At 34.5% G+C, this 26,171-nt stretch overlaps 1 protein-coding gene across 2 annotated transcripts in view; it reads right to left on the bottom strand.

Annotated features, from left to right (window-relative positions):
• Positions 1–26,171, bottom strand: part of BBS9 (Bardet-Biedl syndrome 9) — a 283,155-nt gene that overhangs the window by 196,591 nt on the left and 60,393 nt on the right. Inside the window, exons 13-19 of one of the 2 annotated variants that reach the window (XM_066321643.1) lie at positions 25,807–25,909; positions 24,786–24,890; positions 22,793–22,807; positions 19,248–19,388; positions 16,909–17,004; positions 12,518–12,690; positions 10,571–10,723 (exon numbers count right to left, since the gene is read on the bottom strand). In XM_066321643.1, the coding sequence (XP_066177740.1) occupies positions 10,571–10,723; positions 12,518–12,690; positions 16,909–17,004; positions 19,248–19,388; positions 22,793–22,807; positions 24,786–24,890; positions 25,807–25,909 (786 nt within the window). The remainder of the gene's footprint in view (positions 1–10,570; positions 10,724–12,517; positions 12,691–16,908; positions 17,005–19,247; positions 19,389–22,792; positions 22,808–24,785; positions 24,891–25,806; positions 25,910–26,171) is intronic. The other variant, XM_066321634.1, reaches the window with a different exon arrangement.

Here is a 26,171-nt window from a genome sequence, read left to right as displayed (position 1 = left end):
CACAGTCTACTACTCTACTGCCTCTAGTAAGTAATACCATGCAGAATCTTAACTGAGATGAACAGGAGCGTGCAAGGCAGGGGACTGAATGTGAGGTCTTATTTCCATCTTTGACTTTGGTCTACACAAGTCATTTTGGGCCAGCCATCACCAGTGACTAAACCATATTTCACACCTGCAAGACTACCCACAAACAACTGAATACCAATTTAGATACTCATTCTCTATATGGTAACAGAAATAAGTAGTTGTACAGACTGATGTAAAACATTTCCAGCTTAAGTTTGCATACAAAATAGGTCGGTACTGCTGGTTTTACAGTACAGTTACAACAGCACTCAAATCCACTTCATTACCCAACTCATACAAAGATCTGCAAGCATTACATGAGTAAATAATTTAATTAATTTGGCCAACAAACACTTCCTATGTGGTTTTTGGTTTTCTTTTGGGGAGGGAGATCTTTTTGTTTGGTTTAAATCTAAGTTTGGCATAAAATGCTATTGAATTATATTAATTGTGTAGCTCTCCTCCTTTGTATTTATTGTTGGTATAATGAATGTATAACCAGGCATTTCACTGAATCCAAGTATGAAAGTCTCTGAAAAATATACTCTGTGAATTTGAAACTAACATACAGTTAACCTTCATCCACAATGCAAAACTCTCATCTCCTGTATATCAAAGAAATCAGTATACTTATCTCAACCTTACAGCAGAAAATTATCTAGTGCAATGTTATTTCAGCTATCTGAAGGCACTGCACTCACACAGACACTGCTAAAACAAATATAGTAGCCACCCAAAGGCAAACTATCAAAATCACATCCCAAGCCACCACAAATGCTTTTAGTACAGCAAGCAGAAATCAACCAAATAATCAATAATCACTTAATTCATCACAGCTGGGCTGTTCAAATAAAATGAGAAATTTTATGAAGACCATGTAAAGAAACTCCAAAAGTAAACACTGTGACTTCCACCAGACATGCTCACTATTTCTTAGCTATATATATCTTACACCTCAGATGTTTCCATACTACAAAATTACAGGGCTGATACAGAAAACTTTCTAGGGAGCATGAAATAAGAGTATTTCCCTCCTTCCATGAAAATGGTCTCAATTTTTTTCATTCAAGTTCTGATTACACTACTGCATAGCATTTCTTCCCTTGCCTATGGAGTACACTTCTCCCAGTGAGGCTGTCAACGATTTCAACTTCAACAACGGTATCCAATAATTCAGATTATCTGATGTGACACTTCTTCCAAAGAAATTAAACTTATCAGTGTTCCTATCCTCGGGGAATTGTAGCCAACTGGTTCTATTTTCACTCATTTAAATGCACACAGGCTCTTTCAGTCCCTACAGAAAGTCTCATACATGGTCTGGTGACCTCATATTAGGCTGAGGATACAAAAATCTACCACTACAAAGGAATATTATTTCTTCCCCTTCAAGAAGTCATAAGCCAATGAAACAAATGACATAAAGTGCCAGAGAATATTTACATCACAAGAAGTGAAAAAAATCATTTTTTACTGCTGTCTTTATACACCAGAGGGTACAATCTCCCCCACACCCCTGAGGACCGAACCAAAGTCTGGGGAATCCTTTGCTAGGTCACAATGGTGCTATAGGTCTAAAATGGGAATCCCATCCCAAGAGTGGTTGGAAAAAAATTAATAAAAATCACACCTCTTGTCCTTTACTGATTTGAACAGAGCAGTGGGTGTTCAAAGCTGGCTATTCACAGGCTGAAGGGGAGTAATTCAGTAGATGGGGCTGTAGGACACAGCACAGTGTAGCTGGAACCCTCCTATGTGGAAAATATGACAGACTAGGCTGAATGCAGTCCAACACACTCAAGTTGAGGCATACTCTGCCATATCTACCCACACAAGAACATTTTACTGCCAATCTCTTTCTCTTGTGATGGCTCTGCTGTTTCCTGCTCTTACATGTATCTAACTCTCTCAAAAAAAAAAAAAAACCAAAAAAAAACCACCTACACCACACAATCCCCAAAAAAACTCTCACTGATAATGTGAAAAATTTAACCTATTTGTCCCACAAACTGACTAACCTGTCAGAAGACTGTCCCACACTGAAATAAGTAATGCTACCACAGACCAAAATACAGAAGATTTTTGCCAGTAATATGCTTCCCAAGTACAGCTAACTACTTGCAGATATTTTTGGAATACATCTTCTAATAAAAAGGGGCTTTGATGATATTGTAAGTATTCCACTGTTAAAGTTAAATAAGTCTAAAGAAATAGAAACATAACACTATTTGAACACCAGTAAAATTCAGAATTTTAATTATATATAATAGCCAGCAAGCTACTTTTAGTGGCTATGAAAAACTACATTTAGCAGAAACAGCAATAAAACAAGAGAAGTTAAATATAACTCCTCCAAGGAACAGCATATTTATTCAAGCCAAAAAGAGCTAATTTATACTATGGGTGTAGCTTTCACTGACATTATCTGGGGAAAATGACTATTACAGGAGAGAGTGTGATATATAGCCTTTGAGTCATGCATGATAAACCCTAATGATTTTGCTTTGAGGTAAAAGTCCTTACTAATCAAGTAATGAATCATTTCTAAAATGTCAAGTTCCTGAGGCCTTGTGTGTCAGAAGTGCCATGGAGAGAGAATACTCAATCATTAAGGATCACTTTTGAGATTTTTATCAACTGATTAATAAGCAAGGAAAAGAGTTAAGGGGCTTGAACAAAGAGTTAATGGACCTTTAATGACATTTCCAGTGTTTTAGTGACATATTGAATTTTATTTGCCACTGACTGCAAATCACCAACAATCCAAGTGCTCCACACACTGCAAGTGTTAAAATACTGCAACGAACAGTACTTTGCCTTTCAAAACATTAGAAAACTATATTTACCTCAAAAGTTGTAATGAACACACTTACTTTGTATTACACCTAATACTGTAGTAAATTGCAGATAAGAAAATAAGAGACTGGATTCCTAATCAGTAGATGGAAAAGAAATAAGCAGAAAAGTTAGGAGAATATATATTTTTTTTCTGCAGTATTTTAGGTGCTGGACCTGTTAACATCAACTATCACAGATGCAGAAATCTGGATTTTATATAGAACAGTACTAAAAAGACAACCAGGAACAACTCTGAAGACTAAAACGGAGTTATGATGAGTAGTTATAGATATGCATGTGCACATGTACACAAACACTGACATCTTCGGAGGGCAAAAGCATTTGCCTTCAATACATTTTCCATCTTTGTGCTGAAATCATTACAGAAATATCAAAAGAAATTACTTTATCTAACACTCTGAAACAGTATTTCCATCTCCCTTGAACAAAATAACTGTCTAGCCAGAAGTCAGCTCAAGCATGTGAGTCTCCAACAAAGAACCAGAATGACAGACTCAAAAATCTAACGTAAGGGTTTCATTCAACAGCTGAGGGAATCTTATTCTGATAGCAGAGAAAAATGGGAAACAAACAGAAGCGAACAAGGGAGAAAGGAAGCACAAACATAGCAACGAGATCCAAATCTCTTGCTGAACACATGAAAATAACTTTGGACCTTCCAAAAGGGTCTCTTTTGCACACACCTGTCTATTTTTCACTATAACAAGAAAATCCATGTACATGTGCACATTTAAAAACTCCCTCACAGTGTAAGTGTCAAATACACTTCTTTTCAGTAGAGGGAGAATTCAGTACCAGGAATGGCACAAAGCTTGAAGACTTGTCACCAGTTTTAGTTAATTGGACTCTAGAAAATGAGCAGGAGAGATACAAAATCAAACCTAGAGCATATACCTTGAGACCAAAAGACAGAGCACCTGAAATACTGCTTAGTACAGCACCCAACAGCACAGCAAGAGACTAAAACAGAGCTGCAGAGAATGGTGCAGACAGTCACAGAATCACAGAATTCTTCCACACGAGCTGGAAGATAGGAGATGGAAAACCATCCCTATCTGGGAGCCACATAGCTACGTTAGTGCAGTACTATGGGAAGGTGTATTAGTACACTTTTTTGTTTGACTTTGACACAGGTGTAAGGCCAGGTGGCATCACATTCACAGCTAGCTGATGCTGAACACAGGTGAACCAGATGTGTGACAACAGACCCAGGAATAGGCAAGTCCTTGGACACTGGGCCAGAACCCCATGTCTTATAACCATGCTCTCAGGAAAAATCAGGGTTTAAATCAGCTAATGATCTGTACTGAAAAGTGATCACAAGTGTTCAACAAGGAGGACAAAATATGCTAACCTTTAGATATTTGTCAACTGTTAATTGCTTTTTATATGCAGTGCCAAATTTCAGAGAGGAAATCATATGATTTGGAAGGTACAATTCAGAATCAAGTAGCTCTCTCAATCATGTAACTATTTACACCCAAAACTAACTTTGTCTGATAGTATCAAGCACTATAAAATGGATAAGAACCAGCACACAGCATTTTAATACATAAAATATTGCTTGACAAGGTTTCAACACTCTTGCTTAATCACAAACCACAACAAAAGACAGACATAACATGCATGATGAGTAGAACTCGGCTAAAAATTCCTCACAAGTGTCTGGCTAAGTAAGATGTGCTCAGAGGGATTCTAAGCAAGCTCTTTTAAGTTCTGTCCAAAATTTAGTTTAATTACACATTCTGCTGAAATCTCAAGAAACATAAATATTTAGTGCACTTCCTTTGGCCTTCTAAGTTTGCTCAGGGATGAAAAAGATTTTCTTTTTCTCCATACATTTAGTTTGGAAAGTGTTGTATCACAGCTTTTTTTTTTTTTTCCCCTTTGGAGATTTTTGTAAAAAAGAAAAGAAAAGAAATCAGTTAACTGTTTAACATGAGCTGCATGTTCTTTGAGCTGCAACTCTGATCTTACATACTTTAATTGTGTGCTGCTCTAAATATTTTTCTTTCTTTGAGAAAAAGAATGCCACAAAATTAGTTTTAGATTTAATTACCTAAGCATCAACTTCTAAGACCAGAGAGCAGAACAGATCCTGTCATGTAGTACAGCTACTCACAGTCATTCTGCAAATGACATGGGATCAAAGAGCTCTGAAAGAATCAAAACAGTTGCCAAAACAAAACAAAAAACCACACCTACAACAAACAACAAAAGTAAGGACACTTAAGCATCATTCTTGTGCTGCAACATAAAACTGTGGGCTAGTCCTAAGTTTTTGCAGTTCGGATTCATAGCATAGTTGTTTAAATTTCATCTCAAAAACATTATATAGTCCATCTTTCTGTTTAAACTAGTTTATGTCAGAGAAACAGCTGTGTAATGAAGTTCACAAAGTTCTGAAAATATATGCACCTTTCTTCAAGATTTCCAAGTGAAAGAGAAATAATAACTCCCATGACATTACTACCTAAAAGAACCAGTGCATTCTTTTAGAGACATTTGTCTTCCAAATCCTTCACTTGTTTCTTCAGAAGTCTCTACTGAGTGCTTCAAGATGCCCATCTAACATCCAGGGCTGTATATGAAGGGACAGCTCACATCACAGACCTCAAGGAAAAGGGCTACCTTTATACGTGGATAAAGCTTTCTCAGTAACAGGCAACAAACTGCTATACAGTTTACTGCCAGGTAAGTAATTAAATTGGATTCTCCTGATGGAATTCCTTTGGCTGCTAACTTTTAACAGACTGATGGTAAAAAATTACACTTACTGTTCAGAAGGCAGAAGAGATGAGGGAAGTCATACTGGAAAACAAATCTGTAGGAATTGTGTTATTTCCTACTACCTGATAAGAAAAACCTATGAGCACCTCTTGAAACAAAAAAGACTATTTGGAAGCTTTTCCACTTGTTTCAAGAAGAGTTTTTAGGTGAAAAATTTCCACATGCATTTATCTCTTCGAGATGCAATTCATATACAGAATTTACAAGATGGAAGATCAAGATAAGATAAATACAAACTCTATACTACATACAGCAGAATAATCTGGACAGCTTCTAACTGTTTAATAAGTAGGATCAGGAAATCACATTGAAAATCACCTTATTACTACTTACAGCCAAGTATTTCTGGGAGACAGGTTATTCAATACTAATATAAATAAGATTAACACAGAGGAATAGCTGAGTTAGGAGAAAATAAAGGAAGCAAATCTACAGCATCAATTAGTTCTGGTTCAAAAAGTGTGTTAGGTCCTCTCACTAATGGAAGACGGTCTCAAATTTATAAAGTACCTGCAGGAAAAGATAAAATGTACCACTGATCTTAAAAAAAGGACCAAATTTGGCAAACATGTCTTTCTTAAGTCAAGACGTCTAAGTTATGGAAGTGTGCTGGCCATTTATGTCAGATTTGTTCTGCCAGTCCATTCCTAGTAACTGTCATTTCCAATGACCACACAAAATTTTACAGTAACATGAAGAGCAAAAAATCATTCAGTTCCTCTATATGGTTTTTGTTGTTGTTGTTGTTTGTTTGTATTTTAATTTGCAGACTGGGAGGGGAGAAAGACTAACTGTTTCTACTGGGACAGAGGGTATCATCCCTCTTGTCTGCGTAGGTGGCTGCTGCCACTCAGCACTAATTCGTGCATTGGCTTGACAGTGCACAAATAAGCAGTTGTCAGAGGGATACTGGTGCCAAGGGCAAAAGATAAGATCTCATCATGAGAAAGCACAAGAAAGTCAGCCGTTTTACAGGGTGGACGAAGAGACCTCAGAACATGGGGAAACCTGAGGTACTGTGCAATAGCGTCATCAAAGAATAGGACAGAAACTTTACCATATATTTTGGAAGTGTGAGGATACAGGGAAAAGCATGATTTGTCTCGCTTTTTCTACTTTTTTTTTGTAAAACAGAAGCAATGCAAGGTAGAAGTGATTGCTTTGTAATTACATTCTTTTTTGTAAACTGGAACTGCTCAATCTTGTCTCAGATTAATGTTTTAAGTATTTAAAATTGGTTCAAGAATAGTCAGTGCCCTCAGAGAACTCCACCCCCTATTTAAAATTCATCCTCCTCCTTCCCTAAAAGAATGTAATGGTGGTAGGCTTCCAAACAGGGTTAAACACAGCTTACAGCTAATATTGCTTATATTCAGTAGGATAAAATCCATGTGGGTTGAAATAAGAAATTGAAGCATCTCATTTTTATGACAATGATTAATTCCAGCTTGTACCTGGAAATCCAAGTAATGTTTGCCAAGAGTCAATGCATGAAAATTATGATTTCAGGGTAAGAATGTGCAGCTGCTGCCAAACTACGAGTATTTTTTTCTATTATGACAGAAAACACATTGTAGACATAAAAGATCATTAAACTGCACTTTCAAGCAATAACATGTCTCTAGTAGGGCAGCATTATACAAAGTACATGCTGTTTACAACAGCTACCATAAAATTTGCTGCAATCTCATTTCATATTTGAAGTCCTTTAAACTACAAAACATATATGGAATCTCAACAACCATTCAATGGCTTTTAAATGTATCAAATTAAAATCCTTTCTTAGTGCAAGTGCTTAGCAGCATGTCCAAGTGCACTGCTAAATTTTTTTTAGCAGATCAAGAATTTCACAGGCATCTAAATACCATCCATTGCAAATTGATTTTTTTCCTTATTTTCATAGTACCTTCCTACAAATCCTCCTTAAACATTTCCTGTTTCAAACATGCAAGACTACTATGTACATAACAGCTTTCCTTTTCCTTCCAGAATGGAACGCCTGATTTGTTAACTGTTGTTAACACTCACTTGAATCTATTTAGATTTTAAATATTGCTTCAGAAAGTCAAAATCTAGAAGAAAATGTAAACAGGACTATAAAACTAAAAGCAAGCTTTTTGTCATTGCCCACACTGATGCCTGCTTACACATTTCATTACTGTCAAGACGGAAAGTAGAGCTAAAGTTGTCTTATAATAGATGAATCAGTAGTTTCATTGGGACACTGAATAAAGCATGCCTTGTTGGTAACGTAGAAGGAATAATGCAAAAAATTACTTCAAAAATAGAAATGCTTTTTACCAGGGAATGAAATGCAGCTTGATTAATTTTCTCCAGTTTGACAACTATAACTTCAACGTGCATTGAATATTTACCTACCTATCACACAAGCACAACTGTGATTTGAAGCTGAAAATTAACATTTACAATCTACTTTAGTTGTAAAATTTGAATCAGTTCAGAAATTTATAACAATTTGCAGGTGGGCAAAGAAACTACACAGAACATGTTTAAAGTACACACCTAGGCAGTGAAACTACACGAGTTGAATATTCATTATTTGATTTGTATTTAAAAGGTTGTTCATAAAAAGGTTATACATCTGCAAGGAAATACAGGCAGCAATACAAGGCATCTTTATATCCCTATGGATGTGCAGAGGTTATAATACTAAAGCTTCAATTAAAAAAAAAAAAACAACCCACGCTGTAACAGTTATTTTCCTAAGAATGTAATTCATATAGTGCCCAAGTCCTGGAGATTCTGTGTTAAAAAGACTAATAAAATCACACACTCACTAACTGGAAACCCCTCTCTGCTCAAGATGAAAAGGTTTAGAATACACTATAAAACCAAAACACAGACATTTCCCTTCTGAATGCAAACACAATGTGAGAAGTAACAAAAACCTTACTTTGCTTTGCACATAACAATTACTTTAGTGAAAAATGAAGGAATAAAACAAGGCAATTTTCTCTTTTCTCATAAAAATATTTAACATACAAGAGGAGATGAGATTCTCAGACGATTGTAAGAAAATAAAAGGTGTATTTATTTTAATGTCAAAAAGCTAATGCCTCAAAGAATTTCTGGAGTGAGCCTTCATACTGTTCATATTTAAATGGCCTCATTACTCCTTTTCAGAAAACACATTTATCATATTTTGAATATCTCAACTATTTGCATTAGACATACTTGTTCAAATAAATATAAAATATGATACTGAATTAAAGAAAACAAGAAAATGCAACAGAGAAAGAAGAAACAAGAAAAATTACAGAAAATGCAACATTGACCAATTCGCCCCCAGAGAAGAGACAATATTAAATCCCACCACAGCTCTCACTTTCAAAGCAACACATGCAACAGTGGGGTCTCCATGGAAATCACCATTTTACTACGCTTTGTTTATAGTAACAATAACAACATTTCTTTTTTGGAAGGGGATTCCCACAAAGAAAAGAAACTACAAAGGAAATCTACTAAGAAATCTACCAAGTTTAAACAATTATGAAAAAATGTAAACATTTGTTCTTTGAAAAGAAATATTTTTCCTCATTCTTCTTTCAACTGCACTTACTCCAATTCAAAAAGTCTACAACAGTAATGTTAAAAAAAGCACCCATCTAATGTTGGTTTGAAGGACTTTATAAAATAAGCTTTGGCAATATGTGTCTATTTCAATAACCTAACTTTTGCCATATTCTTAGAATTCAGCTTTCAAATCAACTACATAAGGAAATTGTCAAGCATATCCCAGTTGCTCTTAAGTTTAAAGGCAAAAAGTTACACACAGCAAAAGAGACTGAAGAAACTCACTAATGTCAATCTTTCAGGCTTATTTAGTCATGCCATTTTGAAGTGTTAAAGAATAACCTAACTAGCACAATAGCTAGTATTTATTAAAGCAACCAGAAAATACCCACTTTCCAACTTAAATCATCTCATGTGAACACAGAAATCATCACATGTGACTGGAATATTACTGTGAACTCAGTATAGACTGACATAAAAGCAAATCTGACTTACATATAAGCATACACAGAAAGGCAGTTTTCTGTTTTCACCAATTTAAGGAAATGTTTTCTTAGATGAAAACATAGGGGAAAATACTTTTCCTTAATACCTTTGGATTTTAGTTGTTCTGATACACAACACACTGCAAAGGTAAGTCTTTTTTCTATTAAGGACTCTGACTCAGCTTCTCAAACAAGGCATGTCAGAAAGTAAAATCAGATCCTCCAACAGAAAAGCCCAAAAACATATAAAGTAACTTCTTAACAAACGGGACACATCATGAAAATGTTATCCTAAAGCAACGCAGAGCTGAGGCAGGAAGAAAAATTGGTTTATTCTTTGTCCAGCATGAGGATGGTTTGGGAAGGATTTCTTTTTTTAAACAGTGTTCTTCTGCAGATATCACATTCTGAAATGATTAGAACATAAATCCCCATAGGAAGGACATGGTCAGTCTCAGACAATTTTGTTGTGAATGTTACACTAGCCAAATCATTCCACCAGTTTACAGTGTACCATAAAATATTTACACAAGCTATGAACTATAAAATATTTTCACATGAACTATAAAATATTTACACTATCAACATCAGTTAGGAAAGAATGATGTGCTGTCAAGCTGGTATGACCCAGGAGTAAAGATTTTGTGGTCACAGATTAAATAAAACTATTGCAAATCATCTGGAAAGTTACAGGGACTATTAGGTTAAACAAATTACTGCTTCCTGGTCTCTTGGATGGTAAATGTAACCAGGAAAGCATAGCTTATGTGCTTTAAGCTGGGTTTTACCAACAAGATAAAGAAAGGTTAGGCTCATAATCAAACTGTACTGACCTCTCTGAATGTTCCTTCTAGCAAGGTGTCCAGATGTTGAAGAGGAGCTGGAGTTTTGTCTTTGAATCGTGTCAGCAGTCGCCGCTCAATAGCTCGAAACTGTACGGCCCTTTCAGATAACAGCTCCTGATATTTCTCAGCATTCAAACGTAGCTGCAATTTAAGGGTTTTCAAGAATTCAGGTGAAGGGTCATATACATTGAAGTATGCACATTCCAAATGAAATGGGAGAAGGATAGGAAAATTTTTTGAGACAGAGAGTAATACTGAAATATGATGTTGTTTGCGCCAGTTTCATACTTTATACGCCTTGTAAAGCTTAACGCTTTCAAGAATTATCATTTGCCACTGAAATCAAAACTAATTGTCAACAGCCACAATAACCTGTGAAAATGCATAAATATCTCACCAAAAAGCCAATTAACAAGAATGAAATTTCATCACCAAGACACAAAGGCTTCTTGTTGGTTTGGTATGCTGTTTATGACACAAATACAGTGTACTAGACTTGATATTCATTGCAGTAGAAAGCAAATGGTTATTCCCTTAGCATGAATAGAAGTACTGAATTCCATACTGTTCAAATGACTGTCTTTTTATTAAGTTAAATCCTTTTTCCCTTTACACTGATAAGCTAACAGCAACAAAATTCCTTGAAGTGCTCACAAAAGAATATGTAATAGATAAAATTATTAGACGATAAAATAGGAACTTTTATTATCTGGGCACTTGGTGTACACTTTCTAGTATATGCCTCAAAAATAAAAATTACTAAAGATGAGTCTTCCAAAAAGCCATGATATCTACATACAGCTGATGTTATAATTAGCAGAAGAAACATCAAGACACACAACCTTCCAAATGCAAGCAAAAGTGCCCCAAAATGAAGTGAAAATATAAGTTTCTTAAATTTACATATGAAATTATATTTAAAAATAAGCAAATGTCATTCTGTCAGCACATTATTAAGAAAAACATGTCAGAGATGCTAAGGGAAAAAGAAATACTATGAAGTCTTACTAGAAGTAGTAGGGAAAAAGGGACATCACAGGTAAGGGATAAATGAGATAATATTCTCCTAAGTTTGCCAAAAAAACAGTGTGTTGAAACTAACAAGGATGGAAGCATAAGAATGTCTTTAATAGATCATTTTACATTCTTTAGACCATATAATTACAGTAAAAATTCAGAAATCTCAAAAGAGCCAGTTGCAACACAATTAGAGTTGAAATTAGCATCCCAGAAATCACACCTGTATTTCAAACTTTTAAGCTTGTTATACAATCTAAAGAAACCTAGGTTTAAGGTGTTTTTACAATAAGAGTCACTTAAAAAAAACCCACTTTTTTTTACTCTCAAATTAATTGAAAGACAATAGAATAACTACTTGAGAGCTTGAAATACAGACTAGGATCTAGGCTGATGCCTTAAAAAAATCCCAGAAAATCCAATAACAACTTCCATCTTTTTCTGTGGTGACAGCTCCACCTCAAAGAAAATCTGGCAGCATGAAAGAACACCCAATGGTATTTCTCATTCTTGCATATGTGTGTTGTTGCTTTTGCCCAAATAGATGAGTTTATTAGAAATTTTCAAATTCTCTTTTTTTATTGGAAAGGTATAGGGGAAAGAATGCATTTATTTTATTAGCTATTTCTACAAGCTAGCTGAACTATTGAAGATTTTTCATTGTCACCTGCATGGCCAAACAGGAAAATGTAATTGAAATGCTTTTATATCTGGTCTGGCAAACTTCCTTGAGCCTCCAATGCTACTTTTACAAAAGCAGGTTCTTTTAAATCTGAAGGGTCTTTCCCTTAGATACAGCTTTGTATTTTCTGAAAGCCAAATCCCTATGATAGTATAGTTATAATCTGATTAATCATTGAACTAAAAGCCAATTTTAAACTAGCAGACCATTAGCAATACACGTATTATGTAACATACCTCAAAATGTTGATCAATTAGTTCAAAATATTCTTGCAGGGGAATTGAACCAGAAAAGGTACATGCAAAATCCTTGCAGTTTTGCTTCTTGAAATGCTCTTCTAGTCGGCATATGAGTTCTTTCGTTACCAGCCAAAGGTCTTCCAACTGATCACTCTGAATCCTGTATCGTTCTTTGAGTATAAGAACAAATACAAGACTAATAAACACAGTTTTCAGACACATAAATTTGCTATACAGTAGTTCAGCTAACACACAAATAGAACTTGTTAACTGTATCCAAAGCCTACAAGAGATTTCCTTAAAACATGTACACTCACTAGTATTAAAGAAATGCTTGTATTTTATTGACTGCGCTATGCTTCACTTTAAATACAACTAATATTAGTAGAAAGTGATTCTTATCCAACTACATACTATGACTCGAGGAAAACTGCTCAGCGCAGAAATGAAAAGTGTTAATATAAACTGAAGTGAAAAACCAAATCCTGATAAAACCAAATCTGTCCCAGCAAATAAATTTAACACATCACATTTTAGTGAATTTCAAAGTACCAGGCTAGTGGAATGAGATTTTATTTCTAGTTCACATTTTCAGCCCTCTCTCCAGCTTCTAGGAAAGCAAAATGGACTAATATTAGTACTAGTTTAATTAACAGAACTAACTGATATTAACTAATAAATATTGAGAAAAACATTGTGGAAAGTCATAGCAGCCTTTTAATTTTTTCAGATAAAGCATTTTCAAACATAAGTTCCTCACATCTTTTCATTACACATCTCGCAATAACTAACAAAATAAGAATAGACAGCAATGCAGCTATGAGGAATTGACAGAAAATTGTTCCTTTTTTTTCACCCTTGTTAAAAAGGCCCACAGTAAATCAAATTAACCAGAATTCTTTTAAACTTGCATGTACTTATTTTAAATTTTCTCAACATTAGTAATTCAAGATTGTTTGACATTACCACTGGCAGCATTCCCAGGATATGTATTTCACTGAATACAGAATGACAAATTCTGTTTACAGTGTAACAGGAAAGAAGCAAGTTTTATTTAAAAACATGCTTGTTAAAGAAAAGAACACCATCTGCGCTAAAGATAGCATTCGACCTAATATCCATTTTTTAAACACTCACAATGTAATGGCTGGACTTACTTGGATGTATCATCATACTTTGCCTTAAGTGATTTTTCCTTGACGGAAATTAGCTCAGATGTTTTCAGGCCAAATCAACAGTCATTCCATTTATAATTGACATATCTAATACATTAATGGTTTAAAATGGACAAAACTAATTTCCTCCAAATTGCACATTTAGTTACCATATACTGTTTTTTGGTCAATACAAACACAATCTAATTTTACCATGGCCTGAGTAGAGAACATTGCAATCATTTGCTTTACGTGATCTTCCAAGTCTCAGAAAAGACAAACTAGATTTAGAAACACAACAAAACTGAGAATCTGTAGTTAATCTAAGCACATGCTTTAAGCAGAAAAACAGTGAAAAGGAAAAAAGAAATAACAGTGCTTCTGTTCATCTCATGCTTTTATGATGGTTAACCAACACGTATAAGCTTTTTGTTAAAATAAGGTCCATTACAGAAAATTACAACAGATTTTCAGAAAATTCTCTATCAGAAAAGCAGGAAACTGAGGGGAACCAACAATTAAATAGGTTATAAAGTCTTTTCAGACTACAACAAGCTGTCCAAACAGCACAATCTGCATTAGGAATAGCTGTTCTGCCAGTAGGAAGTTCAGAAGATTCTCAGCTAGTTAACTCACATCAGAAGAAAAAAAAAGAACAGCCCCAGTTAGCAGTCAAGTACTCCTAAAACTTTGATTAAAATACAGTTTTAAAAATTTCAGCAACAAAAACCCTGCCTTTAAGTCTTAATCTAGCTGGTGCAAGCTACTTTTTAATACATTTTTTCTGTCAAGATGTACTTGAAGTACACAGTACTTCAGGCTGGGTTTCTTTGCAACAGTCTTGATAAATTGAAGTAATATCTTCAATTGCTACACTGGTCAGAATGGATTAGCTAATAGAATTAAAAACTAACATGAAAACAGATGTTGTTTTCATGATGATTGCTCCTGTTTGCAGCTTCAGCAATGGAACCCAACTGAATCTGACAACCTTCATTACTACATGCAGTTCTTCCCAATCAGACCTTAAGGTCCATTTGATAAGGAATACTGGAAGAAGAGGTCTTCTTACATTGTCCATGATTAACTCCTTTTGTGGAAAACCAGAAATAAGGCTTGATCTTAAAAACTTTTACTTTTCTGAAACACCATTACTTCTAGTCCAAGTTTATCTACACACACAGTTTTCTTTTTGAAGAACATTTCCTCCATTAAAATGCTATATAAGTATTTTTACAAGGCATAAGCTCAGTGTTACATAGCAGACTAAGTACCTACCAAGTAATATAATTTCATCTACATTCATTAGTTTCACAGAAGATCTATTCAGTCAAGCACAATCATTTCAGTATCATGATATTCTACCAAACAATGCTTTTGTATTATCAGTAGCCTCTGATTATAAAAATATTCAGAATTATGCTTGACTATCTGAGGTTTTACATATATTTACCTTTAAATAAGTTTTACTTAGGTACCATTTCAAATTACCAAATTCCCCCTAAAACCTTCTCTAACCAACTCAATTCAATGCATGAAGAGGATGCTGGAAACAGGCTGCTAACACAGAAAGTGACATCATACTACTCATTTGTCTTCTAAAGTTAGGATTCCCATACACAGTAAATGAGTGGCCACACTAAGAGAAACAGATATTGTGGAGCTCCTTTGTAAAGTGAACTTCACAAGTAAAGCAGTGTGGGAAAGTTTATTCTAAGACTGCAAGCATCATTCCTAGCTGGTGAATAAACAAACCTGAAAGAAAAAGATTGAGGATTGGGGGTGGGGATATGTGAGATTAAAAGTTATGGCCTTCAGTAGAAACTAAAAGATATTCATTACATAGAAACAAATTTGTCCTTACAGCAACCAAATTTAACAACTATGCAAGAAAAAGCCCAAATCAAAGATTTAAACTGCAATCCAGGAAAAAGTTATTTGTAAATCCTCTCAATTCTTTAGTTTTTAAAAACTATCACTGCACTTCTAGTTTAGTTAAAACTGGTTAAGACCTCCTATTCAAAGAAATATTAAAAACAAAGTAACAATAAAACAGTATTTAAATAATGCACACAAAAAACAATACAGGTGGATTTGATCCTCAGAAATGCAAAAGTCTTGGTACATGATTCTTGGTACAGTGAAAATTACTGTCCAGATGATTTCTGTTTTAGCACACATGATTACATTAGAAAACATATTAAATATTATCTCATAGCTCACAGCTGAATCCACCAATATTTATACAGCCCATCACAAATATGGATTTCTGAAAACAGTAAGGAATATTATCTCTGTGTTGAAAAAAATTCACATCAACAAACCAAACTGAGATTTTTCACTCAAAGCAGTTTCCACAAAGCATTCACACAGTGCTCCAACTAAACCCCCTGCAGTGCACAGTTGCTTTTCTAGGTTTTCAATTTGTAATCTGCTGTAATAAATGAAGACTTTGTGCTCTGCTAGAATGGAAAATGGTAAACACAATTGAACTTATTTGGTTCCAAGACACATGCCAAGAAAGAGTTTAGCAAGTTGAGCAGTTGTACAGAGCAAGACCATAAACTCTTGAAAATAAAGAGAACCTATCTGTTTCAAAGAGCACAAATTCGGGTGGCTGAAACAGGACTACTTAAATCACAAACTGCTCTATACAAGAGATACTGGACCAGATAACAGCATATCTGCATGTATACATTCATACAACTCTTCTTAAGCATAATAAGAAGAATCTTGAATCCATAATCTCTTACTTACAAAGGTAAACAGGCACCTAAAGAGAAGAGATAGGCATCTACTTAGATGTAAAGAAGAGAGTCTGATGCCTAATTTAAGTCAAGAAGTCAGTTGGAAGTTAGAAATTTGCTTTTTAATCCTTTCAAAAATTTCAGTAGGTGACTAATTCCAAACAAAGATGTTGAAATGCCTTCAAGATGAGGAGGTTTGCCATTATTATAATTACAGTATTAGTTTATGAACAAAAACATTGCTAGAAGCTTTAAGAAAATCCAATTTCTTCAGAGAATTGAAGTTCCACTGTACTGTACTATATTTTAAGTACAAAATTTTGTCATATCATTTTATACTTGAGAGGAAATAAGAAACCGTCAATTAACACTGAAACTCCTGTATTAATTTGCAAACACTGATTATCCTTCTTTGTATGATCCACATTCTCTTTTTGTACATATTCTAACTGCAGGCTTCTTTTACTATAATTCTGATAGAACTTACGTGATGTTTTTGAAGCAAGAAGAGTGGTTTTTGAGCCAGTTAAAAATTGAAATCCCAGAGCATTTGCTTGGTCACCCTCAGACGGATCAACAAAGTCTGAAAAAGAAAGTTAAGCACCATTTTCTGTAATTTGATAATGGCATAAGGCAAACCTCAATCCATAGCCAGGACTATATCAATCTTTGCATCAGCAGATGAATTAGATTGTTTCCCTTCTTCGGGTTCAAAAATAACAAATATCAGCAGTTTGGTACACCCTTTCTTCATTCACAGGTAGAATATGAGCCACACAGTTTCCCTCCACCAGCCTGAAAACAAAAAGGTTGGTTTCTCAGAGGTTCAGTCTGTACATTCTAAAATAACTGCAATTAGTATAGAGCCCAATTAATATAGAGCCCAAAGACTACCACCTTTCACCAGATGCAAGGTCACCTTTAGTTCAGATATTTATGCAAAACTTTTGCAGAAATTATCATTAAAATGTTTAAGCCCACTCTCTTTTTAGGTTTAAGCACAGAGCAAAACAAACATCCAGCTTGCTAAAACCAGCTACTCTGCAAAGTCCATCCATGTTCACCTTTCTTTTCTTTCTGCATAGTGAATCATGCAAATTTAAAAGGTTTAATTTTAGAATACCATATTTTAAAAAACTATTCTTTGTCACCACTACTCCCACCACTTCTAAAAATAAGGCAAAACAGGGAAAAGAGATACAACTTTTATTGCATTCACCAATAATTCAGAGGTTTTTCACAAAATTACATCATAATAATAAATATAAACATAATAAACAGCATACTGTTTTTATCTTGTATTCCACTGTTTTATTCTTTTTATTCCACTGTAAGTGGGATGAACAAAAACCAGAACATTTTAATGCCTTCTTGGTCCTACACTTTGTGCTGTATTCTCAACAATGCATCCCTAGCTTAAAAATCAAATACAGTGTGCTATTCTGAAAGCATTATTGCTTAGCTATAATGGAAACCCATTATTAAAACCTTGAAATAGTGACCCTTAAAAAGAATGTTGCTGTGTTTCAAGCATTACACAGCACATCCAGTTAAGAGAAAAGCTGTATTTACCCTTAAAATGAAGAGAATTATGCTAAAACAAAAACAAAAAACCCCACACCAACAAAGCCTAAATCACTGTTCTCAGACAAATATATATTATATAAGCCTTAAAAGTGATGCAGCTACTCCTTAAAAAAAAATAGCAAAGTTGTTGGCCCATACAGCTCTCAGGAAATTGTTCCAGAACTTTAGTCATCTGAATTCCACCACCTTAATCACTGCCAGACTGAACATACTCACAATCACTCTGTAAGCCCTGTTTATTAATTTCCTTTTGTGCTAATATGATCATCTAAACCCATGATATAGCCACAAAATATTTACTGAAGTCAATCCTTTTTTGCCTGTGTATTATTAAGCTAAATGAGTCACTTTCTTTTAATTCTATTGAAATCTCTAGATAACATTTTTTTACACTTTTGAGTTATATACATTATATTTTATTTAATATCAGCAACTAGCACTCAGTTTGCCAGTGCACAGTAACATGATATTGGTTTCCTGCATGGAAACACTTTGTGTAATGCATCTTCAATTTTTGTTTGCTTATGATTACAACATACTGCACCACAGAGTATTCCTGTGGTTACTTCCACCTCCTCTCTACCAAATTGTGAGCACATAATTACAGCAAAACTTATTTTTGTAACATTACACTTTATAGTACTCAATGCCATTCTTCTTTTTCCAGTCCTAAGTGGAAATGAACTTCTCCTTCATGCCACTTTAATATAATGAGAATATAGAGAACATAGAGAATAGATATTAGAAATGAGAATAGAGAATATAGCTTGGGTTTGCACATCAGAAAATAATGTTATGTTCAAGTCTTCTTTTTGGTCCAAGAAGGCTACTAAAATTATTAAATATAATCAGCTTCAGACTGATACATCAAATCCTCCAAAAGTCATCATCCAAAGCAACTATACCCCTTATGTACAACATTTACCACTTCTGCTTTGCCCTGCTCACCCTTTTTTAAATGACTGCCTGTTTTCCCCATTACAACACTGCTTAAGCAATTTTATGTAAAATTGTCTGCATACATAAAAATTAGATCTATGCCATGTAAAGAAATCTGTAGTTTTACCAGAGGCAGGTATACTTGTCCAAGTGTATTATTATTGAACTATTATGCCATAATTTCTTTCAAAATATATTTTTTATATACTAACATTAACTTTTTTAATTACCTCATTACATCATATGGACAAACAATTCCCACTGGGAGCTTCTAACACCTTTTTACATTTAAAAACCTACCTGGAAAAATGGTGACAAAACTGATAGGAGGTTTGTTGGTATCAATAGTTAGCTTGTGGTTTGCTGCTTTTGAAGGTTGAACTGGAAAGCAAACTAACTTCAAAGGCAGACTGAAGTTACACTGTGAAACTCTTGGTATTCCTAAAATGAAAGGACACTGATTCATTTTTCATTTCCACATTCTGAATACAGGATACTTTATACCACTGTCCCCAAAGAGGTATAACAAGACAGGTAATGTGAATAAGGTATTCATTAAAACAAAAACTATATAATTTATTTTTTTTTAAATCCACCTAAAATATCTTTAAATTTGAATATTTTTAATTACCTTCTCAAGTGAACATTTTTATATGGACGAGAAAGCAACAGTTATTAACAAAACTACTGCATACTGTATTTATACTAATTAACATGAAATGAAGATTAGTTTTATTAAATGCTCTAGACAAACAATATCACTTTAATATAATAAATGACAGCTGTGTGATTACTCCCAAGGTTTCAAATACAGAATTGAAGCATCAACATTTTCATCAGGAATATCCCAAACGAAATGCTTTTTATGAGCACACTTACCCTTTTTTTAATATACTCTTAAATTATCTCTCAGAGGTTGTGACTTAGAGAAATAATGTATCCAATGGAGGTTATTACCCAAAAGTATATTAAATTCTATCTTTCAACTTATTGCATCATAATAAAACAGAACTGCAGAACTGGCTACTGCCTTGAATATTGGGATCTACTATCACAAACAATTTCATCAGAATGGTGGAGGAGAAAAGACGAAGTTTAAACACTAATATTTAGAAAACACATTTGAATGTGTCAAAATTTTTCTCAGATAAAAATACTGTTTCAAATTGCTGGCACGTCAGCAATTGCCTGGTATGTTCTATGCAAAAGGCAAAAATGCTCATTGCTATGAAATATGGAGTACTTGCTCTGTTGAGAAGAAAGATTGTGGGATTTTTAAGGACAATTTTTTGATGAAGTACCTACAAGAAAACCTTGTTTAACAAAATAGATTTTTAGAGAAAAAAGTAAGTTACTGTCAGAAAAGTCATGAAACTGATAGCTACACAGGGGTATATAGAGAGAGTATCAAAACTGAGCTCAAACATTCAGTAGCCATCCAAGCAATCCTTTTTGCTAGTAATTTTGTTTGTTTGCTGCTTCTCAGATCTCTTCCAATGAAAAAAATTACTTCTAAGACTCATCTCAGGGAAAAAATGCTGCCATAAGGCTCAGATTATTCCCTGTGTTGATAATTCACAAGCTCTTTTGGCTGGCTGATAATGCCTCCAAGTAACTATTCTGCAGCAGCTTATAAATATAAAATCAGAGAAAATACATTCAAATCAAAGACAAATCTTTGAAATTAGAGTATCTCCAGGTTCCAAGGAAAACTCCTAAAGGAATACTTGAAAATAACCCCATGATCTGTCAGAATGATTCAGTCAACTATATCTTCATCATCTCATGGGAAAAGTAAAATTTTTCTTGATGACAGCATAACACAAACATTTTAGTACTGAACTTAGATTTAGAGACGTATCAACAGGAAAAAAATGGTAGCAAAAGTAGGCAAAAAGATTTTGATTATTTTATATTTAAAATGAGACATTTTTCTTGTTTTTTCATATCACCTTTTTCTGCACAGTCTGCTGTCAGTCTGCCTCATCATAAACATAACTTTTCAATATTTCAGACAAAGGTCGAATCAAAACTAAATCAAGTATTATCAAGCTTATGGGAGAGACTGGGGAGATTTCTAGTCAATTAATCTAAAACAGCTACATATAAGAAAAAGAAACCAAAAAGCTCCAACAAAATTTATCACTACAGTGGAAACTTGCTGGGAAATGTTTCAGAGTATTTCAGAATTTTAAATGGTACTAAGGAAACAAAGTAGTAGTCATGTGTGGGAGTCAGAATTTCCTCAACCTGTTGATATTCTGTCTAGCAACACATCTCACTTCATTTAGAGTTATGATACTTCGCGTGATACACAATTTTAGTACTATAGTAAAGAAAAAAGTGGAAATAAAAATTCAGATTCTCCTCCAATCTGAAACAAAGCAGATGCCATCTAATGCTACTAGTATTTAAAGGCATACTATGCATTTACCTGCTATAAGTAATAAAAGTCATATGCCCTGTAGATACTATTTCATTTCAAAATTCCTCATGCATTTGTTTAGTTATATTTGAAACATAAAATTAATGTGCATGATAAAAAGTATTAAAACTCAGATCTCCCAATTTAGGATGTTAAATATTCAGAGAATTAATATTTGCTCTGGTATTGATGACCCTGAGTTTACATAGTCCAGTGTACCCCACAGTAACCCCAAAAGATTTTGTCACAGATAATTCTACAAAGTTTACTGTACTCTGCAATATTCTTTTCAGGATAAAGTTTTTATTTTGTTTCAATATTTCTTAAAACAAAACCCCAATCTTCATATTTAGAATAGCATTCTTTCAAACGATATACACTTATTTTTTTATAGTTTATTGATAGTTAATTCTTTTTATGACTTTGTATAGCAGAAACATTCCACAAGGTCACAGCTATTCTTGTCAAGAGCAGTATCTTACTGAGATGTTTCAAGCATCTGTTTTTTGTACAACACCTCAAGGTCCACTAAAATATCTGGAAACCAGAAAAGGAGGGGAACGGCAACAGTTACCTTCTTGCTTCTTTTTACTGCACTTAATAAGCTTAAAAGAGCATAAGTATTGAAAAATAAGATTCAAATATACATATGTCTATAACTTTCGTTTAGGAAAACTGCAGAAATGAAAACTCCCTTTGAGTGGATCTCTAAATCTATGGCAATCAACTTTTTTACCTTTCCAAAACATGAAGCGATGTGTACTTAATATATTTATTTTTAAGTTCATAAAATGTCTTCTACATCTTTTCAACACATCTACAGCTACTCTGCAAAATCACCCTTCTCTCTTTTTAGTCTACATATACATAAGCTTCCAATTTTTTTTGTCTCTTAATTGTAACTTTTCCAAGAACTGGATCTACCACAATCACAGCTAAGTTTTGTACTGCTCGTAGTCTCAGACAGAAAGCATCCTTGCAGCCTTGAATAAGACGTTTGCAATAGGAATTGGAAGGAAGACATGTTGTGACATCATTCTCAGAGCTACTCAGCCCAAACAGCATAAATGCCCAAATAGCTCATTTGCACCAAAGATATAACTTAGCTGCCTAACTGCTACAACTGGGAAAAAAACAGATAAAGAAAGAAAGTATAATTCGTTTCCAATTTCCAACTGCAGTGTGTAAGGAACTTAATACTTTGCCAAATTCCCATGTTTACATAGGAGAAAGTACAACATGCTTCACCAAGAAATGTCCTTATGACCTTCTAGTCTCTATATCCACACCTTCATACCATCAAATCAAGAACATTAAGAACTTATAAAAATTATAGGCAAAGTAACAGCTCCCTTCCAAGTATGTTTAATTCAGTATATACTGCCACTCATAAAACTTTGCATTTTTTGCATTTACTCACCTTCAGGATTAAGCTCTGCCATATGACCAGCAACAGGAAAAAGAGATTAAAAAAATTGCATGAGATATTACTAAATTTTTCAAAAAAGAAAAAGGAAATATAACAGGGTTTAAAGAACTTAAGCCACATTTGTTAGGTAGACAATACATAAAGACACAATACTAGCCAAAAACTAGACATGAGACCACATTCATCAATAGCGCAACCCCATCCAAGTGTTTGACTCATCAAGCTTCAGCTGTATGAATCCCACAGAGACAGACTGAAGATTGGTTTGGCCACAAATATAGATATCTTCAAGAAGTAAAGAAGAAAGAGTCTCTGTTCAGATAAAAAGAAGTCAAAAAAGCACTTAAAGTTTGTTTACTAAGATATTGCACTTAAGGATTTGACTGCCAAGTAGCAATAGTATTTGTATGTAATTCCACAGAACTACCTCAGATAATAATTTAAGTAAATATCAAAGAATTAGCAGATCCTAGCCCTAAGCCTAATTATGTTCCTGTACTTTGAAATTCAACAATCAAAGATAAGTTTTTAAAATTTATTCTTCCGTTTCTATAATTCTGTTAGATGTCATGTATGCGTGTTCTTTTTTTTTTTATTGGATATAAACCATCAAACACTTTAAAGATGCAAGATTTTCTTACTTCCCTAATCAAAAGGCTTACAAAATCCAACTTAATATCTAAAATACAAATGTAAGTTTTATTAGCACTACCCAAAATATTACATTTATTTTTTGGTCTTAGGAAGCAAAATTACAGAAACAAGACCAGCAAAACAAAAAAGCAAGCTTTCAAAATCAAAGGATCCAAGACATTCACTAGTGCGCTACCTATTCAGTTATGCCAAAAACCTGTCTAAGGCCACATCACTAATTTGGACAGTTATGAATGCACAGCATCTCATTCACAAGGAATATGCAGTCAGAATCACTGGACAGAGGGACTGAAGTTGTACATGCTGTTCCTGCAGGCTCTCAATTAAAAGGGAAGGCTTCCTTTCCTTTAAAAGCATGCATTTCATTATTTTTCTAGAAATAAACTTTTCAACCATGGTACAGCCTAGACTACTATCATAAACACAATGTTTCAAGTGTGAAGTGATACAAAGAAAATATTTATATAGAAGTGTCCATATTGGATAAGGTACTCAAGACCACCGTCCTTCACAGAAGCCCTTAGTACACATGCATTTCTTTCACGCCAATCTATCCATTTGTGCTGGCACAGCTCTGTCTTTGCACAGTGAACCAAATCAGCAAATCTGGCTGAGAAACAACTGGTGACTGTATGACCACAACAGGGGAGGAGGTGCAGGAGCAAAGCCAAGCAGTAAGAAGTGAAGAACTGACACTTAAACTGGTTTATGCAGCATTTAGCATGGAAGCCCTGCCTAAACACAGCTTCTCAGTAGCCTGACACATTCACAAGGCTGTGTGTAGAACACTAAGCTAATAAATCTTTAGTTATGGATAGCAGAACAAATTTACATATTCTATCATTAGGATACTGTAACATCATAAAATAACAAATTGACTTCTATTTCTTTGAGTTAGTTTATTGTTTGGAATGAGTATGTTCATCTGTTAAAAAGGAAGTGAGTAATAATCACTCCCAATGCTTATTCAGGTCTCATTCTCTGTGGGGGAGGCATTTTCATCACATTTTTTGGCAGACCAGAAAGGTGAATAAAGATCTAATCAACTTCTCACTCAAGAGGTGGAGCAGAACAGAAGCAAATTGATAGGACAGAGTGGGAAAGCTGGTATAGCTGCTTCCCAAGTAATAAGGTTATGATTTTACCTCTGCAAAACCAATTACACAAATTGATGCAACATAAAACAGTAACTAAAACTGAAGACTAGATAAACACTATTTCTTTAATTACTACTGCCTTTAGAATATTTCAAAAGAACATTTGCAAGAAATACATAAAGAAAAAGCCCTCAAAAAAAATCCACATCACTTTCAAGTCTCCAGTGGCTTACCTGTTGGTATGTTATATGAAACTATACAAGTTCCTTCTAGTTCTGATGGAGAACAATTCTCCTTCAAAAAGACAGACACAACCACAGTTTCAGATGAATCTGGTTCTGAAAACAATATAAAATTAAGTCAAGTAAGAGGATCATCCAAATGAAAGCAATGTATTTTCTAGTACTTCTGGAATCATTCTACTAAATTATGATAGTTTCCATTAGTTCACCTATATCAAATTACTGTACATGGGGTTTTTTTAAATCCTTAATTTGCAAAATGCAAACTAGGGCCTCCCAGTATCTTAAGCATAACATATAAAACAATTCAGCAAAATGAACATGGAGAATATAAAAAGAAATGAGATTTACATTGCAATATTAGTATTTTACAAAGCCATCAGCCATTTGCTCCTACCACAGACTGAGCAAATGTAAGAACTGCCCCTTCAAATGAGAGTAGCATTCAGTAAAGCCCTGTTTCAACAGGGACTATTACTTCCCATTTCAGAGCAGAAATGGCCTTCAGTTCCAACTGAAGCAGCAAGGCACACTTGTCTGACCTTCAGCTCCACGTGGTCCTAAAGGCAATCCCACTTGCAGTCTTACCAACAGAGTTGGAAAAATGATCCCTTAACAGTTGATGCTACATTGGGAACAGATGCTAGACTGTCCCCCGTTGACAAACTTACTGTCCCTGTTTGTAGACCAAGACTGGCATTTAAAACAAAATAACCCAGCAGAATACTACAGAATAGTAGGGGGGGTTTCGCCACCATCATGAAGATGCCACCCTGTCTCTTCACCTGTCACACATCATACCACAATCAGGGAAACAACTCCATTCCTATCTACAACGTCTTCCTCCACCAAGCAGTGTCTAAAAGCCGTGGGGTGAAGGCAAGACAAACTTGTAACTGCTTTAACTGCTGTATATCTGCAACAATGCACTCACTGGAGCTGGGCTACACCTTTTCAAGCCTCAGAAAAAGTAACAGAATACAACAGCTGTGATGATAGTGCCATAATTTACCTAAATCATCAAAGACAAACTGGTCACAGGTCACTGCTAGCGGAGCTTGCACACACACAGCCATGTTTGGCTTCTGCGCAGTCACTCTGCTCTGGATTGTTATCTAGATCAAGGGACAGACAGAAGTATTTAAATGAAGCAACTAATTAATCTCTACAGCAGAAAAAAAATCCATAACCAACAGAAAGATATAAAAAAAGATCTTCAAAGACTAATTGATCTGCAAAGACTAATTCGGCAACAACAATTAAGAACTTAAAATTTCAAGTTCAAAATCAGTATTTTCATTTTACAATTCTTACTGCCTCACAGCCAATAACAAGATATAGTAACTTGAAAGATTACAAAAACCTGAGGGGACTTCT

This window comes from Sylvia atricapilla, chromosome 1 (genome assembly GCF_009819655.1).
Source record: "Sylvia atricapilla isolate bSylAtr1 chromosome 1, bSylAtr1.pri, whole genome shotgun sequence".
In the NCBI taxonomy this organism is placed as follows: domain Eukaryota; kingdom Metazoa; phylum Chordata; class Aves; order Passeriformes; family Sylviidae; genus Sylvia; species Sylvia atricapilla.
The sequence above is the reverse complement of the archived record's forward strand: the minus strand, read 5'-3'. Positions and strand labels throughout refer to the sequence as shown.